Source organism: Tripterygium wilfordii, chromosome 21 (genome assembly GCF_013401445.1).
Source record: "Tripterygium wilfordii isolate XIE 37 chromosome 21, ASM1340144v1, whole genome shotgun sequence".
NCBI classification, from domain to species: domain Eukaryota; kingdom Viridiplantae; phylum Streptophyta; class Magnoliopsida; order Celastrales; family Celastraceae; genus Tripterygium; species Tripterygium wilfordii.
The window spans coordinates 5,236,586-5,260,763 of NC_052252.1; the positions used below are offsets into that span (position 1 = coordinate 5,236,586).

Genomic DNA, 24,178 nt, shown 5'->3' on the forward strand with positions numbered 1-24,178 from the left:
AAACTAGGCCCATCAAAAAACTGGTCTGTCGTGCTGAAAACGGGGCTCCACCTTTACACTTACGAAAGGCGGTTCTTTCTTTGTCTTTTGCCAGTGAAGAACATCAATGGCATCATCGTCGCCGTCGTCGACTCTTGAAGTAACAGTTTTCACAGACACGAACTTGGGCACTCACATTGCCGTGGCTGTTTCTCCAGATACTATTGTTGGTGATTTGAAGAGTAAGCTAAACATGAAACACTATTCTCTCTCTGTCGATTTTCGCTTTTTGTAAATTTTCATTTCTTCAACTTCAATATTGGAATTCTCGTGAATTTTTTTCGTGGGTGATGCTTTGGGTGTCCATAATTTGTGTTTATTCCTTCAAAAATTGTTCCTTTTTATTCATTCAAGAAAAAAATAAAAGGGTTCATCTTTTGTAGCTTCCATGTGCGATCATTTGATAGATTTGTTTGGAAGAAGAGAAGGCGATGACTGTTTTTCCAGAGATGGGTTATCTTATTTTGTCTCAGTACTTGGATTTTTCTTTTTATTGTTGTGATATTTTGTTTTCTGCTTTATGTGTAGTGCTTGTAGTGAGTATCTATGCTGATTTAATGCAAAGATTAATGCTTTCTTTCATTGGGGATGAAGATGAATCTAATGTTTAGTTGCTTCATGGTGATGGATCATTTTGTTTATGGCAAAATGCTCATATATGAATATTGTTGTTGATGTTATGCATAGATTGATCCTTTAACTCATTGGAAATAGAGAGTATGAAGATGAATCTAATGATCGTATACGAATATCGTTCAGGCAAGTTAAACTTAGTAATGCCAAAGCAACCCTGTAGCTGGCTGCAATACACTGTAAATTATTAGTGCTGCCGAATATGGAATGTTAGCGTGTCCTTTCTTGTTTGTGTATAATTGATCCATACCCAAAATTTTCTGCAGGAGAGCTTGAAAGAACACACTTCAAGTGTCTCCCAAACTTAAGAGAGATCAAGGTTCTTGGTTTAATGGTTCGTTTTTCTGCATTTTCTCTCCTTAGTTTCCATTTATTTTAGGAGTCCTTTTGTATCTTCATCCTTATACCAGCCAATTGTTTGCGTTGATCATTGTGTGCTGATTCTCTTGGCAGGTGGAGAGGAAATCATGCTTTTACCATCTTCCTGATTCATTCCCTATCAAGCATGCTTTTCTAGGTCACAAACGATCATGGTTTGTGCATGCGGAAGTGAGGCCTCCGAAAGTTTTAGATGGGTTCAGTTTGTTCCAGTTTGCAGGCACGAAAAAGGGGAATCATATTTCTGATAGTAGCAATGTCATCAAGCCCTTACAGATAAATACCGAAAAAGATGATAAGGTAAGCCAAACTACGAGGATAACAAGATTGCCTGTTGTGAGGCACCAAACCCAAGAACTTCTGAAATCTGCTCCTTTTGTGCATAAAAAGAGAAGGAAGAAGAGTGTAAGAACCTCTGAAGACTGCAGATCTTTAACGTGCAATGATAGAGATGAAAAGACTCCAGATCCTGCTATTGAAGAGAATTGTAGACTTTCTGCATCGAAAAAGGAAGTTGGTGTTTCTCGAGGGACTAATAGTACATCCGCAGCCATTCAGAAACAGCTGCCCACAAAACCAAAAGCCAAAAGTGATGATAACTGCTCTAGCATTTTCGATGATGATTCGCCAATGGTCAAAACTCCTGCAAGAATAGCATCCTCTCCATTTCCATCTGAGCCAAGTCCTTCAACTCCAATGATTAAGCGTCAAAAGCTTGAAGTTGGTAAACGTATGCTCGCAGCCTCAAAAAACCTCAACAGTTTGGCAAATAAGGGAAGGCCTGTAATTTCTTCTTACGGATTCAAAACAAGGAAATTACCACACCTAAATGCTTTTTCTGTGGCTAAAACTTTAGTCTTTGAGCTCGGTGATGATGATGACTAAAAAGCGTATCTCGTCAATTGTGTGATAGAACTGATCGTCTCGTCTATTTTCACATGCCAATGCTCAGTTTCTTTGTCATCTTCAAGAATGGAGTCGCGAAAAGTTGCTTGGGAGACCTTTTGAAGCTTAGTGGAACAAAGCAGGGGAAGAAGGCTGCTCAGAAACAATCAAATGGTTTCAGACTGTTCACTGTTCACAAGCTTTTGTCAATGGTGGTATATGGTCTCAGCCAACTCAAGCCCTTCATGTCATATGTGGATTAAACTGTCCATTTATATGTTCTCTCTTATAAATGTGTGATAGACTGGCACAACTTTTGGTCTCTTTCTGCCAAAGCCATTGCCATGTTTTTGTCCAATTCTTGTTATTATTAGTCTTTTAGCAATGTGAGAGAGATTCCTTCTTCTGCAACATTAGCATCTTATATGGTTTCTTAAATGTTTCTCTTCATTTGATGTTATTTTGAACAACCATGGATTGTAGCAGAAGAAAGGAATGTTCACTTTTTGATTTTTCACACTTTGTAGATTAGAAAGGAAAGGAAAAGATGCTTTTGACAAGGAATTTTTTCCCTAGTTGCTCTAAAGTCTTAAAACTATATTTGAAGCATAAATTTGTTTAAGAAAAAACTTGTATTTTCCTCTTCTTTTTCACAATATTATTTGATTGGTGCATTTTGATCAATTTCAAACCTTTAGTACTAATGCTTCACTACTAAGGAAGACTTTTTAAGGTCTTTTTTTTTTCCCCCCTTTCTTTTGTAGGACAACTAAGAATCAAATAAGATGATTCTATTTTATCAATCATAATCTTTCTGGCTTCCTCTTGCAGAATTGGTCATTCACAACCACCAAGTTGTGCTAAAACCTAACGCGTGATCATAAAGATTGTTCTTAGTAAGGATCGAACTCCGGACCTATCAAATTCATGTGGTTTGACCCCATAAAAATTCACTAATTAGTCTATCATCCAAATAGTTGTACATGAGACTTAAGTTCTAAATCTTGAACCCGGATGTTAGATGTTTTGGTATTATAAACACTAAATTACACAAACTATAACTTAAAAATCATAAAGCTCCCAATAGTTTAGCCATTATTATAATTTTTTTTACAAGAAGAATTTGTTCTTAAGAAAACTAAGCCACGCTTTCAAAAAGTAAAAAGTCCATGTTGTCCATCTTTTATTGTTGAATTAATAATAACCCCAAAGGTTTTCTCATCAACACAATATCATTTCCTGGCTATATATATATCTTTAGTTTTTCAATATTCATCCATTGAAAAATCCATATGAACAACCTACTAAAATCCAATTTTGAATAATTTTTTTCTTTGTTTTATAATTTTTTTTTTGTACAATATAACATACACTTTTATTTTTTTTTAATTCTTCGTTTTAGATTTGTGTATACTTAGTCTTCATTTTAGTAGTTCATTCAGTTACTGTAGTGCAAACTAGATGTCACGTGTTCAATTGTGAGGGGCAAAATTTACATACATCACATCCTATAGTTTTTTTTTATCTCGCCCGTTGAGTGCGATAGTATTGAAGTTAATCTTTTTATATATTTCAAAAATTGTCTCATATTTTAACTCTTATTCTATATATGAATCCCGAGTAGCTTAGTTGACGAGCTGGGTCATATACAATCTCGAACCCCGAGTTCGAGCTCCATTCTTGATAAAAAAAATCTCAATCTATATGATACTTGCGATAATTATTGATTACGAGCATAAATAGATAATTATTGATTATAAACATGGATGAAAGATGCTAAATATCCAATACTTCATATGAACGGGGTTACGGAGTAGTTAAAATAGAAATAAAGAATTAGGGTATGGATAGGGGTTAAAATGAGAATAAGAAATTAGAGTGTCAAGCATTTTTCATTCTTTTTCTCTCTTGCCCGTCCATTTATTTATCCTACGTTTTCCTTCTACAAATACAACACTCGCTTAAACTTCTTCTCTCAGTTACATAGAATTCTCTTCTCACTCTTCCTCCTTAAACTTTCCATCTCTCTCTAAACCCAACTCTGTTATCCCAATCAAAAACCCTAGTTTTCTCTCGATCTCCCAGAATCAATCCGGTAATTCAACAAAACTCCCTCCGTGTTATTATTGTCTTCGATTTAGGCGTAATTGTTGTAATCATCGATGTTTTTGGGGCCCGATCCCTGTCAAACAGTGTGATTTCAAAACCCTAAATTTTTTCTTTTTGAATGATATATTCAATCTCGATTTTGTTCTTTTGAATTCTTGTAGATAATTGGGCACCTCGATCAATTCGTGATTGTTCGACAAATGCTCTTTGTTCCAAGATGAAGCTCAAAAAGAGGAGGGCTGTGGAAGTGGTCTGTATACTCTCAATTTCTCGTTGTTTTTGTACAATCGTGTATGCGGATACATGTGTTATTGTTTGTGTGGTGTAGTTTTGCGTATTGAATGCCTTCGTCTATTTATGAGTTCGGTCATGGTTGCGAAGTAATTTTTTTTTGGGTCAGCTGGTTGATTCTTTGTTCGATTGTTTTTATAACTTAACTGTTTGATTTGTATATTTGTGTTCACTTATATGTTTTTGAACTTAGGAACTGTTTTCAGTTAGATAGATTATTATTAATGGGTTTGTATCACATGATTAATATGTGGCTGTTCATGTTTCATCATGTAATGATAAAATTTCACGATTGATTTCTATTTGTTGATGGTATTGATTTCTATTATTTAAACGTCATAAATAAAGTTTCTTTTGGTGGGAGGTATCTGAACTTTTGTGAAAGTTCTTTTTTTTTTTTACTTATTTTATGCTTGGGGGAAGCTTGACATTTTGGTTTATTCCAAAGTCGTCTAATTTTTGATGTTTGAATTATGTTAAGTTCCCTGGGTTATATGACCTTGTTTTAAATGTCAGAGAAAATTTTAGTGGAAAGAAGGAATCAGGAGTGCCTCCATTTTTACACTCTGTAACAAGAAGTGAATTGATCACATTAAAAAATGATTGACATCCTCATTGAAATGCATGGTAAAACCAATAAGAGAGAATATGTAGCCTCCTGTCATAAAATTTTGCGTTGAAATTATTATCTTTTAACAGCTCCTTTTTTTTCTTCTATCTGTACAAACCAACAAATACTAAGGTATTGAAGGTTTTAAAACCATAAAGAAGGGGTTAGAAAACGACACCTAGTGCACCCGTCTTCCACAATGCTGTTGGTCTGGGAAGGGGAATTCCACCATTGTGCTGTAGTAAACTTGCTTCCTTGCAACCCATCCCAAGCATTATAGTTTCAAACCTTATTGTTCCATTTTTCTATAGTTGAATTGCCTTGCATGCCATTGCTTGCAATATACCATTTTTTTGGAGCCATTTCCCAAAGTTTTGTGCCGTTAATAATATTTTTGAACTACAATAGGGAGATAATGTTCCTATTAAACTTCCCAACAAAGAAGGCATCTTTAGCAGGAACTTTCGTTATTGTAATCTCTTTAGATGCAAAATTATTTTTCTTCCCCCACTCGACTTGTTTAAAAGAAATCCACAGTGATCTTAACTTGAACATTCTGTCCCCTCAATGCCTCCATCTGAGTTGATTCTTGAGACTAACGCGTGTGGTTGTTCTATGAATCATGTCAAATGAAAAAAGCATGTCCATTTACATCATATATCCCAGGGATAGACATTCCAATTGACCACACGATTACTTATTATGAAATTATATAAAATTTGTTACTCATAGTAATGGATTTGATATTGTTGTCAGTTCTATTGTGTGTTTATTTAAGTAACCAGCTACTTCTCTTGGCAGGTTATTTTATATCTTTTCTTTTATATAATATTTTTCTCTGGAAAGGATAATATCATGCCCTAAAATATTTGATGTGGAAATTTGGAGCTCATTGCTGACCTTTCTTTTTATCTTTGCTTTTTAACAGCCTCCAAAAATCAAATCGTTCATCGGTAGCGTTATTGCTACCCCTCTTGAGAATATAGAAGAACCCCTCAAAACTTTTGTTTGGGAGTTCGACAAGGTTCCTTTACAACGCTTATTTGATATACTGTTATTGCTTTTGTACGTTTGATTTATGTTTATTTCTTGCTCGTGCAGGGGGATTTTCATCATTGGGTTGATCTTTTTACGCATTTTGATTCTTTTTTTGAGAAGCACATCAAATCAAGAAAAGATTTGCTGCTTGAAGACAACTTTTTGGATTCTGATCCTTCATTTCCAAGAGAAGCTATCCTTCAAATTCTTCGTGTTATAAGAATAATATTGGAGAATTGTACGAACAAGCACTTTTATAGTTCATATGAGGTAACCCTTTTTCTCCTGTGCTTGGTATTTAGTGGGTTTATCCCCAACACTGTTGTGTTTTTTGGCTTGTTTAATCCCGATATCATTTTTTATTCATTAATTGTTTGTTGCTTTTATGAAAGTCCTCATTTCATCTTAAAAATGTTATTCAATGATTGTATATTGTTCTATTTAATTCAGCTGGTTTCCCCTCTTGATTCTTCTTTCCCTTGAAGATTTTTTTTTCTCACTGTGGCATGGTTCTCAGCAGCATCTTTCGTCCCTTCTTGCTTGCACCAATGCGGATGTAGTTGAGGCTTGTCTGCAGACATTGGCAGCTTTTTTGAAGAAAACTATTGGAAAGTATTCTATCCGAGATTCATCTCTCAGTTCAAAGTTATTTTCTCTTGCACAAGGATGGGGTGGAAAGGAGGAGGGTCTTGGATTAATTGCTTGTGCCATGGAAAGAGGTTGTGATCCAATTGCTTATGAGTTAGGTTGCACCCTCCATTTTGAGTTCTATGCTGTGAAAGAGTCATCAACCGACTCCTTGGTTGGCGAACAGTTGACGCAAGGTCTACAAATTATCCATTTACCTAACATCAACAGTCGATTGGAGACAGATCTAGAGCTTTTGGACAAGTTAGTTACGGAGTACAAAGTACCCAGCAGTTTAAGATTTTCTTTGCTGACTAGGTTGCGGTTTGCGAGGGCTTTCAGCTCTTTAGCAACTCGGCAGCAATATACATGTATTTGCCTATATGCCTTCATTGTTCTTGTTCAGGCTAGCAATGATGCAGATGACCTAGTTTCTTTCTTTAACTCTGAGCCTGAATTTGTCAACGAGTTAGTGTCCCTGTTAAGCTATGAAGATGCAGTTCCTGAGAAAATTCGAATTCTTAGTTTGCTTTCCTTGGTTGCACTTTCTCAAGATCGTTCCCGCCAGCAAACTGTATTGACTGCACTTACATCAGGTGGTCACCGAGGCATTTTATCTAGCCTCATGCAGAAAGCTGTTAAGTCTGTTATTAGTAATACGTCGAAGTGGTCTGTGGTTTTTGCCGAGGCGTTATTGTCTCTTGTCATTGTTTTGTCATCATCTTCATCAGGATGCTCAGCTATGCGTGAAGCAGGGTTTATTTCTACTCTTTTACCTCTCCTTAAGGATACAGATCCTCAACACTTGCATTTAGTCAGCACAGCCGTGCATATTCTAGAAGCTTTTATGGATTACAGTAATCCAGCAGTTGCATTGTTCAGAGAATTGGGTGGTTTAGATGATACCATCTCTCGTCTGAAGATAGAAGTTTCTCGTGTAGAAAATGGTTCGACGCAGCAAGGAGAAGACCCTACTGATAGTGTGAGGAGTTTTCAACTGATTGCAGATGCTTCCTCTGAACTTGATGATATGCGGCCTTTATATTCTGAAGCTTTGGTTTCTTATCATCGGCGGTTGCTGATAAAAGCTTTGCTACATGCTATTTCTCTTGGAACTTATGCACCTGGAAACAATACCTATGTTTATGGATCTGAGGAGAGTTTGCTGCCTGAATGCTTGTGCATAATTTTTAGAAGAGCGAAAGATTTTGGTGGCGGGGTGTTTGCACTTGCGGCAACTGTCATGAGTGATCTAATTCATAAAGATCCCACTTGTTTTCCGGCCTTAGATGCAGCAGGTCTTCCTTCTGCCTTCCTGGATGCAATAATGGATGGTGTTCTTTGCTCTTGTGAAGCCATCAAATGTATACCTCAATGTTTGGATGCCTTGTGCCTGAACAACATTGGTTTACAAGCTGTGAAGGATCGCAATGCATTGAGGTGCTTTGTGAAAATATTTACCTCTAGAACATATCTTCGTGCCCTTGGCGGAGATACAACTGGATCCTTGTCTAGTGGACTGGATGAACTCATGCGACATGCTTCCTCATTACGTGGGCAGGGAGTTGATGCAGTGATTGAAATATTGAATGCTATTTCAAAAGTTGGTTCCGGAAACGATGCCTCCTACATGTCCTTAGATCCTGGGTGCTCTTCTGCTCCTGTTCCCATGGAAACTGATACTGAAGAGAAGAGCCAGGTTCCATCAGAGGATGGGGAATCCTCCAAAATGGATTGTGTGGAGCAGATAACTGAGCAGTCTTCTGACAGTTCAGCGGTGAATATTGAGTTGTTTCTGCCTGAATGTGTAAGCAATGCTGCTCGTCTTCTTGAAACAATTCTTCAGAATGCTGACACATGCCGCATATTTGTTGAGAAGAAAGGAGTTGATGCTGTTCTGCAGTTATTGACCTTGCCTTTGATGCCTCTTTCAGCATCTGTTGGTCAGAATATTTCTGTTGCCTTCAAGAATTTCTCAGCACAGCATTATGCTGCTTTGGCTCGGACAGTATGTTCATTCCTGAGAGAAAATCTAAAATCAACTAATGAACTGTTAAATTCAGTTGGGGGAACTCAGCTTGCCGTGGTTGAATCTTTAAGGCAAACAAAGGTACTGAGATGTCTCTCCAGCCTTGAGGGTATAATATCCCTTTCCAATTTTTTATTGAAGGGAACTACTACCGTCGTTTCTGAATTAGGTGCATCAGAATCTGATGTATTGAAAGATCTTGGGAAGACATACAGGGAAATAATTTGGCAAATTTCTTTGTGTAACGATTCCAAGGTGGATGAGAAGAGGAGTTGCGATCAAGAACCTGCGAGCACAGATGCAGCTCCATCTAGTGCTGGAAGAGAGAGTGATGATGATGGCAACATTCCCATGGTGAGATACATGAATCCTGTTTCGATTAGAAGTAGCTCTCAATCCCTATGGGGTGGGGAACGTGATTTTCTTTCAGTTGTTCGTTCTGGAGAAGGCTTACATCGACGTAGTCGACATGGATTGACACGTATACGGGTTGGTAGGGGTGGTCGGCATACTGATGCTTTAAATGTTGATTCTGAAATACCAGCTACCGTGCCCGAAACATCTTGCTCCCAGGATGCTAAAAAGAAAAGCCCTGATGTTCTCGTCTTTGAAATTCTAAGCAAGTTAGCTTCCACAATGCGATCTTTCTTCACAGCTCTTGTTAAAGGATTCACATCACCAAGTCGTCGTAGAGCAGATGCAGGGTCGTTGAGTTCAGCTTCAAAGACTCTAGGAACTGCCTTGGCTAAGACATTTCTTGAGGCTCTTTGTTTCTCTGGTTATCCTACTTCAGCTGGGCTTGATACATCATTATCTGTAAAGTGCCGGTATCTTGGGAAAGTAGTGGATGACATGGCAGCTCTGACATTTGATGTTAGACGACGAACATGCTATACCACAATGGTCAATAACTTTTATGTTCATGGTACCTTTAAGGAGCTGCTTACCACTTTTGAAGCTACAAGTCAGTTGTTATGGACTTTACCATATTCTACAACAGCATCTGGTATTGATCACGAGAAGGCTGGTGAAGGAAGTAAACTATCACACAGCACATGGCTTCTTGACACGTTAAAAAGTTACTGTCGTGAGCTTGAATATTTTGTCAATTCTTCTTTACTCCTATCTTCGGTCTCTGCATCCCAGGTTCAGTTGCTTGTTCAGCCAGTTGCAGTTGGTTTGTCAATTGGGCTGTTTCCTGTCCCAAGGGATCCTGAAATTTTTGTCCGTATGTTGCAAGCGCAGGTTCTTGATGTGATCCTACGTGTCTGGAACCATCCTATGTTTCCAAATTGTAGTCCAGGTTTCATTGCTTCTATTATTTCGCTTGTTGCACATGTGTACTCTGGTGTTGGAGATGTGAAAAGAACTCGAATTGGCATTGCGGGAAGTACAAATCAGCGTTTTTTGCCGCCTCCACCAGATGAGACTACTATTGCAACCATTGTTGAGATGGGTTTTCCTAGAGCAAGAGCAGAGGAAGCTCTGAGACGAGTCGAAACAAACAATGTTGAAATGGCAATGGAATGGTTATTTACTCATGCTGAGGATCCAGTGCAAGAGGATGATGAACTGGCTCGGGCACTTGCTCTTTCATTAGGAAGCTCATCAGAAGCATCTAAAGTTGATAGTGTGGATAAATCACCGGATGTCATGGCTGAGGAGTTGCAGACAAAAGCCCCCCCTGTTGATGATATTCTTGCTGCATCTATGAAGTTGTTTCAGAGTAGTGATCAGATGGCATTCCTGTTGACAGATTTGCTTGTGACCCTTTGCAATAGGAACAAAGGCGAAGACCGTCCAAGGGTGGCAACTTATCTTATTCAGCAGATGAAGGTCTGCCAGTTTGATTTTTCAAAGGATACCACTCCACTGAGTATGATATCACATATCATTGCATTGCTACTTTCCGAGGATGGGAATATACGAGATATTGCTGCACAGAATGGGATTGTACCTGCTGCATTGGATATTTTAATGAGCTTCAAGGCTGGAAATGCATCGGGTAATGAGATTTTGTCCCCGAAATGCATCAGTTCTCTACTGCTTGTCTTGGACAGCCTGTTGCAGTCCAGGCCCAGAATCATTTCCGAAACTCCTGAAGAAAATCAGGCAAGACCATCCCCTGACACATCAATCCCAGTTTTAGTTGCGGAGGAAAAATCTACATCAGATGTGAAAGAAGGTACTACGGCATTTGAAGAAGTTCTGGGGAAATCTACAGGATTCCTGACTGTTGAAGAGAGTCAGAAGGTACTACTGATTGCTTGCGACCTAGTCAAACAGCATGTCCCAGCTGTGATTATGCAGGCTGTTCTTCAGATATGCGCTAGATTGACCAAAACTCATGCACTGGCATTGCAATTCCTTGAAAATGGTGGTTTGGCTGCTCTCTTTTCTCTTCCTAGAAGTTGTTTCTTCCCTGGTTATGACTCTGTTGCATCTGCTATCATTCGGCATCTTCTTGAAGATCCTCAGACATTACAAACAGCCATGGAATTGGAGATACGACAAACTTTGAGTGCAAACCGGCATGCAGGTCGCCTTTCTCCCCGAGCATTTTTGACATCAATGGCACCGGTTATTTCTAGAGATCCTGCAGTTTTTATGAAAGCTGCAGCTGCAGTTTGTCAGTTGGATTCATCAGGAGGGAGGACTTTTGTGGTGTTATTAAAAGAAAAAGAGAAGGAAAAGGAAAAATCAAAAGCACCGGGCATGGAGCTTGGATTATCTTCTAATGAGCCTGTCCGGATATCTGAAAGTAAGTTACATGATGGATCAAATAAATGTACCAAAGGTCATAAGAAGATCCCTACCAATATTACTCAAGTTATTGATCAGCTTCTTGAGATTGTCTTGAAATACCCTTTGCCAAAAAGTCAGGACGATTGTAAGAGTTCTATGGAGGTAGATGAACCTACTACCAAGGTCAAGGGTAAGTCAAAGGTTGATGAGAATGAGACATTGAAAAAGGAATCTGAATCTGAGAAATCTGCTGCATTGGCTAAGATAACCTTTGTTCTCAAGTTACTGAGTGATATACTTCTTATGTATGTGCATGCGGCAGGGGTTATACTGAGGAGGGATTTAGAAATGGGCCAACTCCGAGGATCTAATCAAACAGATTCTCATGGACATGGTGGGATAGTATATCATGTTTTGCATCGGCTGCTTCCAGTATCAACAGATAAATCTGCGGGACCTGATGAATGGAGAGACAAATTGTCCGAGAAGGCTTCTTGGTTTCTTGTGGTTTTGTGTGGTCGTTCTGGTGAGGGTCGGAGGCGTGTCATTAATGAACTTGCGAAAGCCTTATCTTCCTTTTCAAATTCCGTGAGCAATTCAACCAATACCAATTTATTGCCTGATAAAAAGGTTTTCGCTCTGGCTGATCTAGCATATTCAATTTTGTCAAAAAATGCTTCCTCTGCTAATTTACCAGGTTCTGGGTGCTCACCAGATATAGCAAAAAGCATGATAGATGGAGGAATGATTCGGTGTCTTACTGGCATTCTTCAAGTGATAGATTTGGATCATCCTGATGCCCCCAAAATTGTTAATCTTATACTTAAGTCTTTGGAAAGCCTTACAAGGGCTGCTAATTCTAGTGAGCAAATTTTTAAATCTGAGGAGCTGATGAGGAAGAGATCAGCTGAGTCAAGTGCTAGACATGATGATCACATTACAATATTGGCTGCTGAAATCACAGAACCTGTTCAGAATAGCCGCGGTCTACTAGAAGTAGCAGATGCTGTGGAAACTGAACAAGAGCATCAGGGAACCACTCTAAGGGAAGGAAATCGTGATCCAAATGCAGATCAGACAGCTGAGCAGGAGATGAGAATAGAAGCAGAACAAGCGATGGCTGGCAACCAATCTTTGGATCTTGGGATGAGTTTCATGCATGAAGGGATAGAAGAAAGTGGTGTGCTAGGCAACCCTGATCAAATTGAGATGACTTTTCGGGTTGAGAATAGGGCAGATGACGACATTGTTGATGAGGATGATGACATGGGAGATGATGGTGATGATGATGAGGATGATGAGGAGGGGGACGATGAGGATGAAGATATAGCTGAAGATGGTGCCGGGATGATGTCGTTAGCTGATACGGACATGGAAGACCACGATGATACTGGTTTGGGAGATGACTTCCATGATGAAATGATTGATGATGAAGATGATGAGTTTCATGAGAACCGTGTCATAGAGGTAAGGTGGAGGGAAGCCCTCGATGGTTTAGATCATTTACAGGTGCTTGGTCAGCCGGGGGCTGGAAGTGGTCTTATTAATGTTGCAGCTGAACCTTTTGAAGGGGTGAATGTGGATGATCTTTTCGGTCTTCGCAGGCCAGTGGCATTTGAACGTCGGCGTCAGGCTGTTAGGTCTTCCTTTGAACGTTCTGCTACTGATGTGAATGGATTTCAACATCCCCTACTCTCAAGACCATCCCAGTCAGGAGATTTTGGCTCAGTGTTGTCAGCAGGGGGGAATTCATCCCGAGAATTAGATACTCTCTCTGGTGGGAGCTTTGATGTGGCTCACTTCTACATGTTTGATGCTCCTGTTCTTCCCTACGATCATGCATCAAGTAGTATCTTTGGTGATCGTCTGGGTAATGGAGCACCCCCTCCTTTGACAGATTATTCAGTAGGTATGGACTCATTGCAGTTATCTGGACGAAGAGCGCAAGGTGATACTCGATGGACAGATGATGGTCAGCCACAAGGTAGTGCACAAGCTGCTGCAATTGCTCAGGCATTGGAAGAACAGTTCCTATCTCGATTGCCAAGTATTTCTCCAGTCAGCCATCCTAGTGAAAGGGCATCCCAGAATTCAGGAGTCCTGGATCAATCATCGGATGCTCCTCTATCCAATGATGGTCAAGTAATTATAGAAGGTGATAATACCAACAGCCAGCAAAGTGAAGGTCGGCATCAGGAAAATGGAAACGAAGTTATAAACCAACCTAATCCATCAGAGCAAAGTAGTCCTTTGGGAGGACAAGTCAATGCTCAGTCTGCGGTGGAAGATGCTGATGGATGTCCACAGGCACATGAGCCAATGTTGATTCAACCAATTTCTCTAATCAGTGCACCCAATGGCCATGATAGCATGGAAATTGGGGAAGATGTTGGCACTGCACATGTGCAAGTAGGGGGTGCAATTTCCGAGTTTGTCAACTCATCTGTCGAATCTCAAGCTGGTCTGCAATTTGAAGCGTCTGATAGTCTACATGATGTGGGGGTTGATGGATCTTCTAGAGTAAATTGTCTGGCCAGTAATCCTGTGTTGGCAGATCCTGGCTTAGAAGTCCCTGCTTCAGTTTGTGCAACTGTTGATGTTGATATGAATGGTATTGGTGCTGAAGGAAATCTAGCTGAACAAGGCATTCGTGCTCCTGACCTTGCTGGTGATGAGCCATCTTCTGCGCAAGATACACTAGTGTCTCTGGATGCCAGTCAGGCTGAGCAAACTAGTGAAAATAATGATGTTCCTGGTGAAAATCCTATTGATCCCACCTTTTTGGAGGCACTTCCTGAAGACCTTCGAGCAGAAGTTCTAGCTTCCCAACAAACTCAATCTGTTCAACCCCCAAATTATGTGCCACCATCAGTGGATGACATTGACCCCGAGTTCTTGGCTGCTCTTCCTCCTGATATCCAAGCAGAAGTTTTGGCCCAACAAAGAGCGCAGAGAGTTGCACAACAGGCTGAAGGACAACCAGTTGACATGGATAATGCTTCAATTATTGCTACTTTTCCTGCTGATTTGCGTGAAGAGGTATGCATTTGGAATTTTTAATCTATTTTCATCTGAACTGGGATAACCTTTTTTGTTTATGTTTTATTGTTGTAGGTACTGTTGACTTCCTCAGAAGCAGTTTTGTCAGCGTTGCCTTCTCCTTTACTCGCTGAAGCACAAATGTTAAGGGACCGAGCAATGAGTCATTATCATGCTCGCAGCATTTTTGGAAGCAGCCACAGGCTAAACAGCCGGAGGAATGGTTTAGGCTTCGATAGACAGACGGTGATGGACAGGGGGGTTGGGGTTACACTTGGACGAAGGGCAGCTTCTGCTATTGCAGATAGCTTGAAGGTGAAGGAAATTGACGGCGAGCCTCTAGTGGATGCTGATGCATTGAAAGCTTTGATCAGGCTTTTAAGATTGGCTCAGGTAAATGTAACTTTCTAACTTTTAATTTAGTGCACAATTTGCACAACCTTAACCCCCGCATATGCAAGATTTGATAATTAAAGAGCAAGATTCGCATTAAGATGGAAACATAGGATTCTTTAACATTTATTAGTTCCTAGATGAGAGAGTTTTTTTCTTTAATGGTTATTTTATAATTGCTCGTCAATTAATTATTTCTATAGTTTCTTTAGTGGTATTAAGTACTTATCAGAACTAGATAAGTGGTAGCAGAAGCTGCTAAAGTCATCAATGGAAAACACAAATTTATATGTATATGATTTTTTCTTGTAGAATTTAATAGTACTGACAAAAGTTGTTGGATCTCAAACTATAAACCTATGTAATAAAACGTTAAGAATGTGATTAATGTTTGGCCTCATGTCATTCCATCTAGACTAAATATCCTTTCCCTCCCTTTCTTAAAAAAAGAAGAGAAACAAGTGTCAAAATGGCTTCCCCATGAAGGTGATATGGCAATGAAGTAAATTTCAAGGCATGAACATTTGGGAAATTTGAATGCTCATATTTGATATGATAACTATGCTGCTCTTGAAGCTAGAATTATGTGTGTATATATATTTTGGAACCCGGGGGGGGGGGGGGGGGGGGGGGGGTCAGTCTTCTCTTAATAGATGTGTCATTCAAGAATTTTCTTTTTATCTACATTGTGTCTATATGTACATGTATACATATATACCGTCAACTTTTAGTATACCTCACGTTTCTAACTGTTGTTTTTTCGCATGTGATCAGCCCCTTGGTAAAGGCCTCCTACAAAGGCTTTTGTTGAATTTATGTGCACATAGTGGTACAAGGGCGATTCTAGTACGTCTTTTGCTGGATATGATTAAACCTGAAGCTGATGGTTTCGCCAGTGGATTGGCAACAATTAATTCCCAGAGGCTTTATGGTTGCCAATCAAATGTTGTTTATGGTCGATCACAGTTGTTAGATGGTATTCTTATAGTCTGATTTGGTCATCTTTATATGCATTATTTAAGTTTAACTTGTTAACCTTGTTCTTTGGAGAGGTTTTTTTTTTTTTCCCCTCTTAGTGTTGCATTATATTCTCGATCACTCGGCTAACCTTCTTGATTTTGTCCTTTACCAGGTCTTCCTCCACTTGTGTTGCGTCGAGTCCTTGAAATTCTTACTTATTTGGCTACCAATCATTCAGCTGTTGCAAGGTTGTTGTTTTATTTGGATCCCACACTGGTTCCAGAGCCTTTTAGTTCTAATCTTTTGGGAACCAAACTAGACAAAGGCAAGGAAAAGGTTGTGGATGTTGGAGCTTCATCAGAAGCTTCAGAAAAGTCGGTTGATGAACATGATGTTCCATTGATACTGTTCCTGAAGCTCCTTAATCGGCCACTTCTTTTACGCAGCACTGCGCAGCTTGAGCAGGTAATTCATCTGAAGTGGTTTAATTATTTTACTATTTCTAAATGTATGTTGAATCAGTGTTCATATTTGGTGATTATTCGAGTGGAATTCTGGAGGATATTTGTCTTTTCAACCTTTAGAAAAGTATATGTACATGACATAAAACAGGGAGACATCAAGCGGTGACTTCATTATATAATTCCTTTTTTCTCCCTATCAGTTCGTCCCAAATAGAATTAAAATGAATAGCTAATAATACGTGTTATGTATGGCCTTGTTCTTAGACTACTCACATTTTAACACAGTTTCTTCACATCAATAAGTTGAGCAACCAAATAGTAGTTAAACTGTTGACTACATTTCCTCAATAGGGAGATGAAATAGGTTCTCAGGCTCTTTTTGCTACTATGTTTCCCAGTAGAGGGTGGTTCAAAAGAACATCAAAACTTGCCCCTTTTGTTTATGGTGTATGATTTGGTTTATATTGCTCTGAATTTTAAGTTGGTGATTGCTCGAAATATTTTACTTTAATTCACAATTTTGATCTAATGTAATGATGTCTGTGATGTAACTTTCTTATTGAACAGGTTATGGGTTTGCTTCAAGTAGTTGTACGTACAGCAGCTTCAAAATTGGAGTGTCAATCACAATCTGAACATGGGAGAGGCAATTCACAAGAATTGCCTGTTAATGAAATGGAGGGTGATGTTCAGAAAGATCCCACTTCATTGGAACTCGAGTCGGGTGTGGTCGATAAATGTGCCAACACTGAGTTATTAAATTCCGATAAAAAGAGGGACATCAGTACTTTTCACATCTTTTTGCAACTGCCACAATCTGATTTGCGCAATCTATGCCACCTTCTTGGTCATGAAGGGTATTAACCTTGCTGTGTATTTATCTCTTAATGTTTTTAAAGTTCATTTCCTTTCTCCTCATTTTCCTACCGCAGTGAATCAGTAAACTGATTCACAATATGCTAACATTCTCTGTTAACTCAGGCTGTCAGATAAAGTTTACACATTAGCAGGAGAGGTTTTAAAGAAGTTGGCCTCAGTTGCTGCCTCCCACAGGAGATTCTTTACTTCTGAGCTATCACAGTTGGCTCATGGTTTGAGCTGTTCTGCTGTCAGTGAACTTGTTACATTGAGAAATACACACATGCTTGGTCTGAGTGCTGGTTCCATGGCTGGGGCTGCAACCCTCCGTGTACTGCAAGCACTTAGCTCACTCATTTCGACTAGTGTTGGTGAAAATAAGGGTCCAGATAATGATGAGGAAGAAGAGGAGCAAATCACAATGTTGAAGTTAAATGTTGCCCTTGAGCCATTGTGGCAGGAATTGAGTGACTGCATTAGTATGGCTGAGACACAGCTTAGTCAGACTTCTTCTACGACTACATTGTCGAGCATAAATGTTGGGGAGCACGTACAAGGGACCTCTTCTTCTCCCCTTCCTCCAGGAACCCAGAGGCTGCTGCCTTTCATTGAGGCTTTCTTTGTTTTATGTGAAAAATTACAACCCTACCATTGCACTGTACAACAGGATCAAGCCACTGTAACAGCCATAGAGGTCAAGGAAGCTGCTGGAAGTTCAACTTCCCTGGCCACAAAATGCAGTGGAGATCCTCAAAAGAAGCTTGATGGTGCTGTCACATTTTCAAGGTTTGCTGAAAAGCACCGTCGACTTTTGAATGCTTTCATTAGACAGAATCCTGCATTGCTGGAGAAATCTCTTTCTATGATCCTGAAGGCACGTAGACTGATTGATTTTGACAACAAGAAAGCTTATTTCCGCTCTAGAATAAGGCAACAGCATGAGCATCACCTTACTGGTCCACTGCGGATAAGTGTTCGGCGGGCGTATGTTTTGGAGGACTCGTATAATCAGTTACGGATGCGACCAAGTCAGGATTTGAAGGGACGATTGAATGTGCAGTTCCAAGGTGAAGAGGGAATTGATGCTGGGGGTCTGACAAGAGAATGGTATCAGTTACTATCTAGGGTTATCTTTGATAAGGGAGCATTACTTTTCACTACCGTGGGTAACAATGCAACTTTCCAGCCAAATCCCAATTCTGTCTACCAGACTGAGCATCTTTCTTACTTTAAATTTGTTGGTCGTGTGGTAATTATCTGTACTTGGAACTATTTGTTGGTTGAAAGATTAAGGTTGGTGTTTTTATGACAATGAATATCCTGTTGACAGGTTGCGAAGGCCCTGTTTGATGGACAACTTTTGGATGTCTATTTTACTCGGTCCTTTTACAAGCACATTCTTGGTGTAAAGGTGACGTACCATGATATAGAGGCTGTTGACCCTGATTATTACAAGAATTTAAAGTGGATGTTGGAGGTTAGTGAATGTTATTCCCCTCTTATTCACTATGGCTTAATTCCTTGTGCTTCTACTAGTATTTGCTGTGGAGCAATTGTCTTGTAGGGAGTGCTTGTTTATATACAATCTTAATTAAAGCTCACACTCAAAACACTGTGGAATTTTCTGTTTGCAGAATGATGTGAGTGACATACCTGATCTGACGTTTAGCATGGACGCAGATGAGGAAAAGCACATTCTTTACGAGAAAACTGAGGTATGTAAATTCCAAGTATTTACAGTTTCTTTTCCAGGTTCTCTGATATATTGAGAGGCTTCTTTTTAAATTGCTCTCTCAATATCATTTCCTATGTCCCTCCTCCCAAAATTTTACTCCCTCTATACTTATTACCTGCCATCCTTTTTCTGAAAAGGTGACTGATTATGAGCTTAAACCTGGGGGAAGAAATATAAGGGTCACCGAGGAAACGAAGCATGAGTATGTGGACCTTGTTGCTGATCATATATTGACAAATGCTATTCGTGCTCAGATCACCTCCTTCCTAGAAGGTTTTAATGAGTTGGTCCATCCAGAACTCATTTCAATTTTTAATGATAAAGAGCTCGAGCTCTTAATCAGCGGACTTCCTGAAATTGATTGTGAGTCAGCTTTCATTTTCTTTATATCAGTTTGCTTTTTTTTTTTTAAAGTATTTTTTATTTATCTAAATGGTATTACCACATTATTCCTCTTGCAGTTGAAGATTTGAAGGCCAACACCGAGTATACTGGCTATACAGCAGCATCAAGTGTTGTCCAATGGCTTTGGGAGGTTGTGAATGCTTTCAGCAAGGAGGACATGGCAAGATTGCTGCAGTTTGTCACTGGAACATCAAAGGTAATTGGACATTTGGACAGACCATTGCATACTTGGTGTTTGTGGGTCCAATCCTAAGCCACTAAAACACTTACCATGGGTTTTCACTTTTCAGGTCCCATTGGAGGGCTTCAAGGCATTGCAGGGTATATCTGGACCACAGAGGTTTCAGATTCACAAGGCATATGGTGCTCCGGAGAGACTTCCTTCAGCTCACACATGGTTAGTTTGGATGATGATACTGGAGTAAAAGTGTCCTTTATATTTTTAAATCTGTATAGTTTTATTGAATCAGTTGCGCTTCCAATACTTGATTGTTTCTTCCTTTTGTTTTTTGTTTGTTTCTTTAGCTTTAATCAGCTGGACCTTCCTGAGTATACTTCTAAGGAACAGCTTCAGGAGCGCTTACTGCTTGCTATACATGAAGGCAGTGAAGGGTTTGGTTTTGGTTAACTGAAATTTTACATGATTTTGTTGCCCCAGCAGTGCTAGCAATTCAATTCATCTTCAAGTCCCTTGTACATGTAAGTTGTTTTTCTTGATTTAATATTTATTCAATTCCTGTCTGGATTTTCTTTTCATACCCAGTTTTGCCAGCCACTTACATACAAGGTTCAGTGTCTGGCAAACTTCATATGCTTCAGACACTTTCGCTTTGCTACCTTGGACTCATGGGTTTTAGGGTTTATCATTTGTATGAAGACTTGACCAAAGATACGGGGATCTATACCCCACATCTTCAATATAAGTTGTGCCGTGTGCTGCAATTCATAAAGACTGCACCAGTATCTTTATTTCACATAGCCTGCATCTTTCTCGACTCAGGGGACCAACCAGCCCGAATTTGCTTCTTCTTTTAGCCTAATTGTGTATTATACTGTGTGCAGATAGATGGTGACTTTGCTTCAATGGACAGAACATGGGGAGAGGCAACCACATACAGGTGTTAGAAAAGTGGAATGCAAAGGGATATAGCCCGGAAAACATCGCTATTTGGTAGAATTGGCAGGCGATGAAATATTACTCCACGGTTGCGAGTTGAGCTCCTCAATATCAATGAAATGTGCAATGCAATTTTTGTTTTCAGGCTTGTCGCTATGTCAAAAGTTGTGTAGCTCGGAATGTAGATGCAGTATTTCTTTGTTTATATACATTAGCTATTGTTCTTTTGTTTCTCATGATAGTGTCAAATATTATCCTGGCATATGCAGTAACTTCTGTAGTATTGTAACTTCATGAATTTTGGCAATAAGAATCATCTCAGTATTTTGAATGGATCTACTTTTGCTTGCCTTTCTTGTGTCCGAGCAGGAGTTTTTGAGATTGCAAATCATAGATTGGGCCTAATAAATATAAACTTTTGAGAGCCCATTAAGGAGTTCTCAAGGCCCAACCCGAAAGAAAGTAAATTGGATTTCTCCAACCAATTAAAATTTTGAGAGCCCATTATGGAAATCTAATGGCCCAATCCAAAAGACGAAGAACCTTCTTGTAGATCACAATTCAGCGATTCACCACCAGTCACCCATTTCTTTTTCTTCTTCTTTGTTTATATAGAGAAGTTTTACATGACGAATGCTGATGATGAGTCATTCATGTCCTGTTACTCCGCAGCCTGAAGAATCTCTCTGATTCTGAATGAATTCTCAAAGTTCAGGCCTTTTCATCAGATGGGATTCTCAAGTTTTAGCAGAGAAAAAGTTCGGAATAACCTTATCAACGACATAAAAGCCTCGGGTAGCTCAAATTTTGTACATACTCACTACATATATTGTTTAATTTTGAGATTTCTGGTTTATCACTAAAAAGTTATTATCTTTGGTGCAGATGTGGAGAAGAGTATATTACACGCTGATCACTGTTGACCGTTGGGAGTCACTGAACCGGATGGAATATAGATTGGCTTCGCTGAGGCCAGTCCATGGAAGACTAGCTTTGAAATTTCTCAGCTGGGTCGTTACCCAACCTGGTTTGGATCTCTCAGTCACTTGACACAACTGCCAAAATGATATTGAAGCAGTTGTCTCAGATAGGTATTAGTATTAGCTCAAACTCGGTCTTTGGTTCTCTAATGGACACATACCCGCTTGCAAGTCAAACCCTTCAGTATTTGACCTTTTAATTAGGGTTTTCTGAGGGAAGGAATAGTTGGTGATGCTGTATTTATTTTTTATTTGATGGGTAGCCGTGGATTTAATCCATTAGTAGGTACTTGTAACATGATCCTAGGTCTGCTGATGAGGGACGAGAGGTGCGAGTTGATTTGGCGATTCTTTAGGGAAATGCTTGGTAGAAGGATTTGTCCTAATGTTTCCACTTTTATAATGTATTGATTAATAGTTTATGTATGGAAGGGAAGATTAAGAGTGCTGGTTATCTTTTGAGAAAGATGAAAGAGAGTAGTTATGCTCCGAATTGGTTACCTATAATACTCTGCTGAGTCTGCTCAATTGGTACTGCAAGAAATGGAGGTACAAAGCCGCCTTTGAGCTGATTGATCTTATGGTGTCTAAGGGCATCGATGCAGATGTCTGTACCTGTAATATGCTTATTGATGATTTGATGTAGAAACAGCAGGAGTGCAAAAGGTTATGTGAGATGATATCTCCTAATGAAGTAGGACAACCAGAAAGGGGAAGGGTTCAATTTTTGTATGTTCTGCTCATTAAAGATTCCACTTGATGTGCTTTATTGTAGCTGGAGGCTGATAAAACTGGAATTGACTATCGGCGGGAACAATTTTGTGGGTTGTTACGAGTATTTTTGAAGGGCTTTTGCTATCTGAAACAAAGCAGAATAACGATTTCTTGGAAATGTAAAGAGGTTGCTCGAATTTTGGCAAATGTTTGGTATTTTTTTCAGCCTGTAGAAGTTGCTTGCTGTTGTAATGATACCTCGTATACTTGAAGACGTACCACATGATGATTGGGACCAACGAAATTCGGACAATCAGCATTGAGTTCATCTGTTTGACAAATGAAAAGTGGGACTTTTGGTCGGAGAAAAGTGCTGTATTGGAGTCTTGCAGTTTGAGCATTATCAAAAGAGCAGGTAGATTCACCATGGAACCTTGGCCAGCTGTAGTCATGTCTATGTTGTCAAGCAAATTTATCTTTTATGGGTTAATGGCGTGGAAAGTGAGTTTCAGCCTATGGAGGCACTATTTAAAAGTCTTTCCATACATCTACACAGACTTCGCTATGACAAGGGACATGCCTCACTCCAGTTGAAGAATAGGTTTTACATTTATCATTCTTCTTGTCCTTGGAATGGGGATATGGTTTGTTATTTAAGGAGTTTCTTGAGATGGATTGATACAGTAATGGATTAATTCAAAGGAAGTAGGAATATTGATGGAAAGACTATTCTTGAATTGGAGTAAGGCATAGTCCTTGTTATGGAAAAGCTGTTTGGAAAGTGTGGTAGGATGCGTTATATAGTGCCTCGATAGGCTCATCCTGGCTCTCAGCACTATTAAGTAACCCTAAATTTCCTTTTATGTCAGTTAACAAGTTTTGCTCTCTCTCTCTCTCTTATTTTGCATCAATGAGTTAGTTCTTGAATCACCTGCTTGAAAATGCTTCTTTGGACTGTTTTCAGACGAGTTCTTTGAGTTTTGATCAACATGGCATGTCTACAGCTGTCCCAAGTTCCTTGGTGAATATATCTTCTTTCTTTAGACCTTGTTAATCTTCTAAAGTTGAATTCTTTGTATTGGATATCTTTCCTTGCTGTTCTCGATAATGATGGAATTGGTTCTGAGCCAATGATTGTGGAACTGAACGAGTATTCGAGACGATAGAGGTTCCATTTTATTGTGCATCATCATTTGCTTTTGAAGGCTTTGGGATGGGAATGGAATGGAATTGACTGATAGAAAGTACAGATCACTTTCTGAAGAATACAGATTTTTGAAGCACTGCAACTGTCAAAACAAAGCAGATGACATTCCCTGGACACTTAGATTGAACTTGGTAAGAAAGTTTTCTGGTGTCCACTATTTTGAATATATAACAGTCTAATATGTGCATAAATGTTTGATATTGTCTGAACTCTCATGTTCCAAGATTCTCTATGAGAAATATAAGCCATTTCTGATAGGTAGAAACCACCCTCATGTCTTTAATTTCTTATCATAAGTCTCTGAACTTTCAGATTGGATATGTTGGTCTTGGTTTGTCTGTCCCTTGTAAAGATGTCCAAGTTGCTGTACTGTTTCTTATTGCATGTGGGTGTGTAATGGCTTGCTTACACATCTGGCTCATGTTGCCTCCCTATCATGCAAGACTGTTTTTTGCCACATATTTGTTAGGTTCAGATTAAGAATTTGAACTTTAAGAGATCAAGCTTTGCTTTTCACTCATGAAAGAATACTTTGCTTGCTAACTTAGCTCGATTATAGTGATTGAGCTTTAGTAACTAAGCTTATAGTAATCATTGGGTGATAGTTTAATTGTGAATCTCTTTGAGGCCAAACCATATGGATTTTGAAGGTCCTGAGTTCGATTCTTATTGAGAGCGGTACCCTTGTGGCCACTCGTTGAGTTTTGGCCCGACTTACTCTGTCGTCGGGTGGGAAACTTATGTGCAAGTGGGGCTCTAACGACCAGTGTTTAGACCATATCGGATGTCTAAGGAAGGAGCAAGTTTGTATGGTGTCGTTCTCGATTTTTAAAAAAAGATTTATAGTACATTACATAAGCAGCAGATCTATGGAATCTGCATATATTAGCCCAATATATCCCCTGGAATAATAATCTACCAT

The 24,178-nt window shown here is 39.3% G+C and overlaps 2 protein-coding genes and 1 pseudogene across 4 annotated transcripts; all 3 read left to right on the forward strand.

Moving 5' to 3' along the window:
- Nucleotides 1-48: 48 nt before the first annotated feature.
- On the forward strand, nt 49-2,346 carry LOC119989753. The gene is made up of 3 exons (XM_038835440.1): nt 49-221; nt 939-1,006; nt 1,126-2,346. Exons 1-3 carry the CDS (start codon nt 107-109, stop codon nt 1,933-1,935), a joined length of 993 nt encoding a protein of 330 aa, XP_038691368.1. The 5' UTR covers nt 49-106; the 3' UTR covers nt 1,936-2,346.
- A 1,528-nt stretch (nt 2,347-3,874) lies between these two features.
- LOC119989752 (E3 ubiquitin-protein ligase UPL1) lies at nt 3,875-20,694 on the forward strand. 3 transcript variants are annotated; one of them, XM_038835436.1, is made up of 17 exons: nt 3,875-4,030; nt 4,206-4,294; nt 5,874-5,969; nt 6,047-6,253; nt 6,501-14,423; nt 14,499-14,816; nt 15,591-15,792; nt 15,949-16,241; nt 16,808-17,097; nt 17,222-18,347; nt 18,429-18,575; nt 18,733-18,813; nt 18,971-19,196; nt 19,295-19,434; nt 19,529-19,635; nt 19,764-19,937; nt 20,301-20,694. In XM_038835436.1, exons 2-16 carry the CDS (start codon nt 4,262-4,264, stop codon nt 19,864-19,866), a joined length of 11,292 nt encoding a protein of 3,763 aa, XP_038691364.1. In that variant the 5' UTR covers nt 3,875-4,030; nt 4,206-4,261; the 3' UTR covers nt 19,867-19,937; nt 20,301-20,694. The 3 variants fall into 3 exon arrangements, with proteins under 3 accessions (XP_038691364.1, XP_038691365.1, XP_038691367.1); XM_038835437.1 differs by having other exon boundaries at nt 20,305-20,694; XM_038835439.1 differs by having other exon boundaries at nt 6,504-14,423.
- Nucleotides 20,695-20,938: 244 nt separating this feature from the next.
- LOC119990082 lies at nt 20,939-23,574 on the forward strand (annotated as a pseudogene).
- Nucleotides 23,575-24,178: the final 604 nt, after the last annotated feature.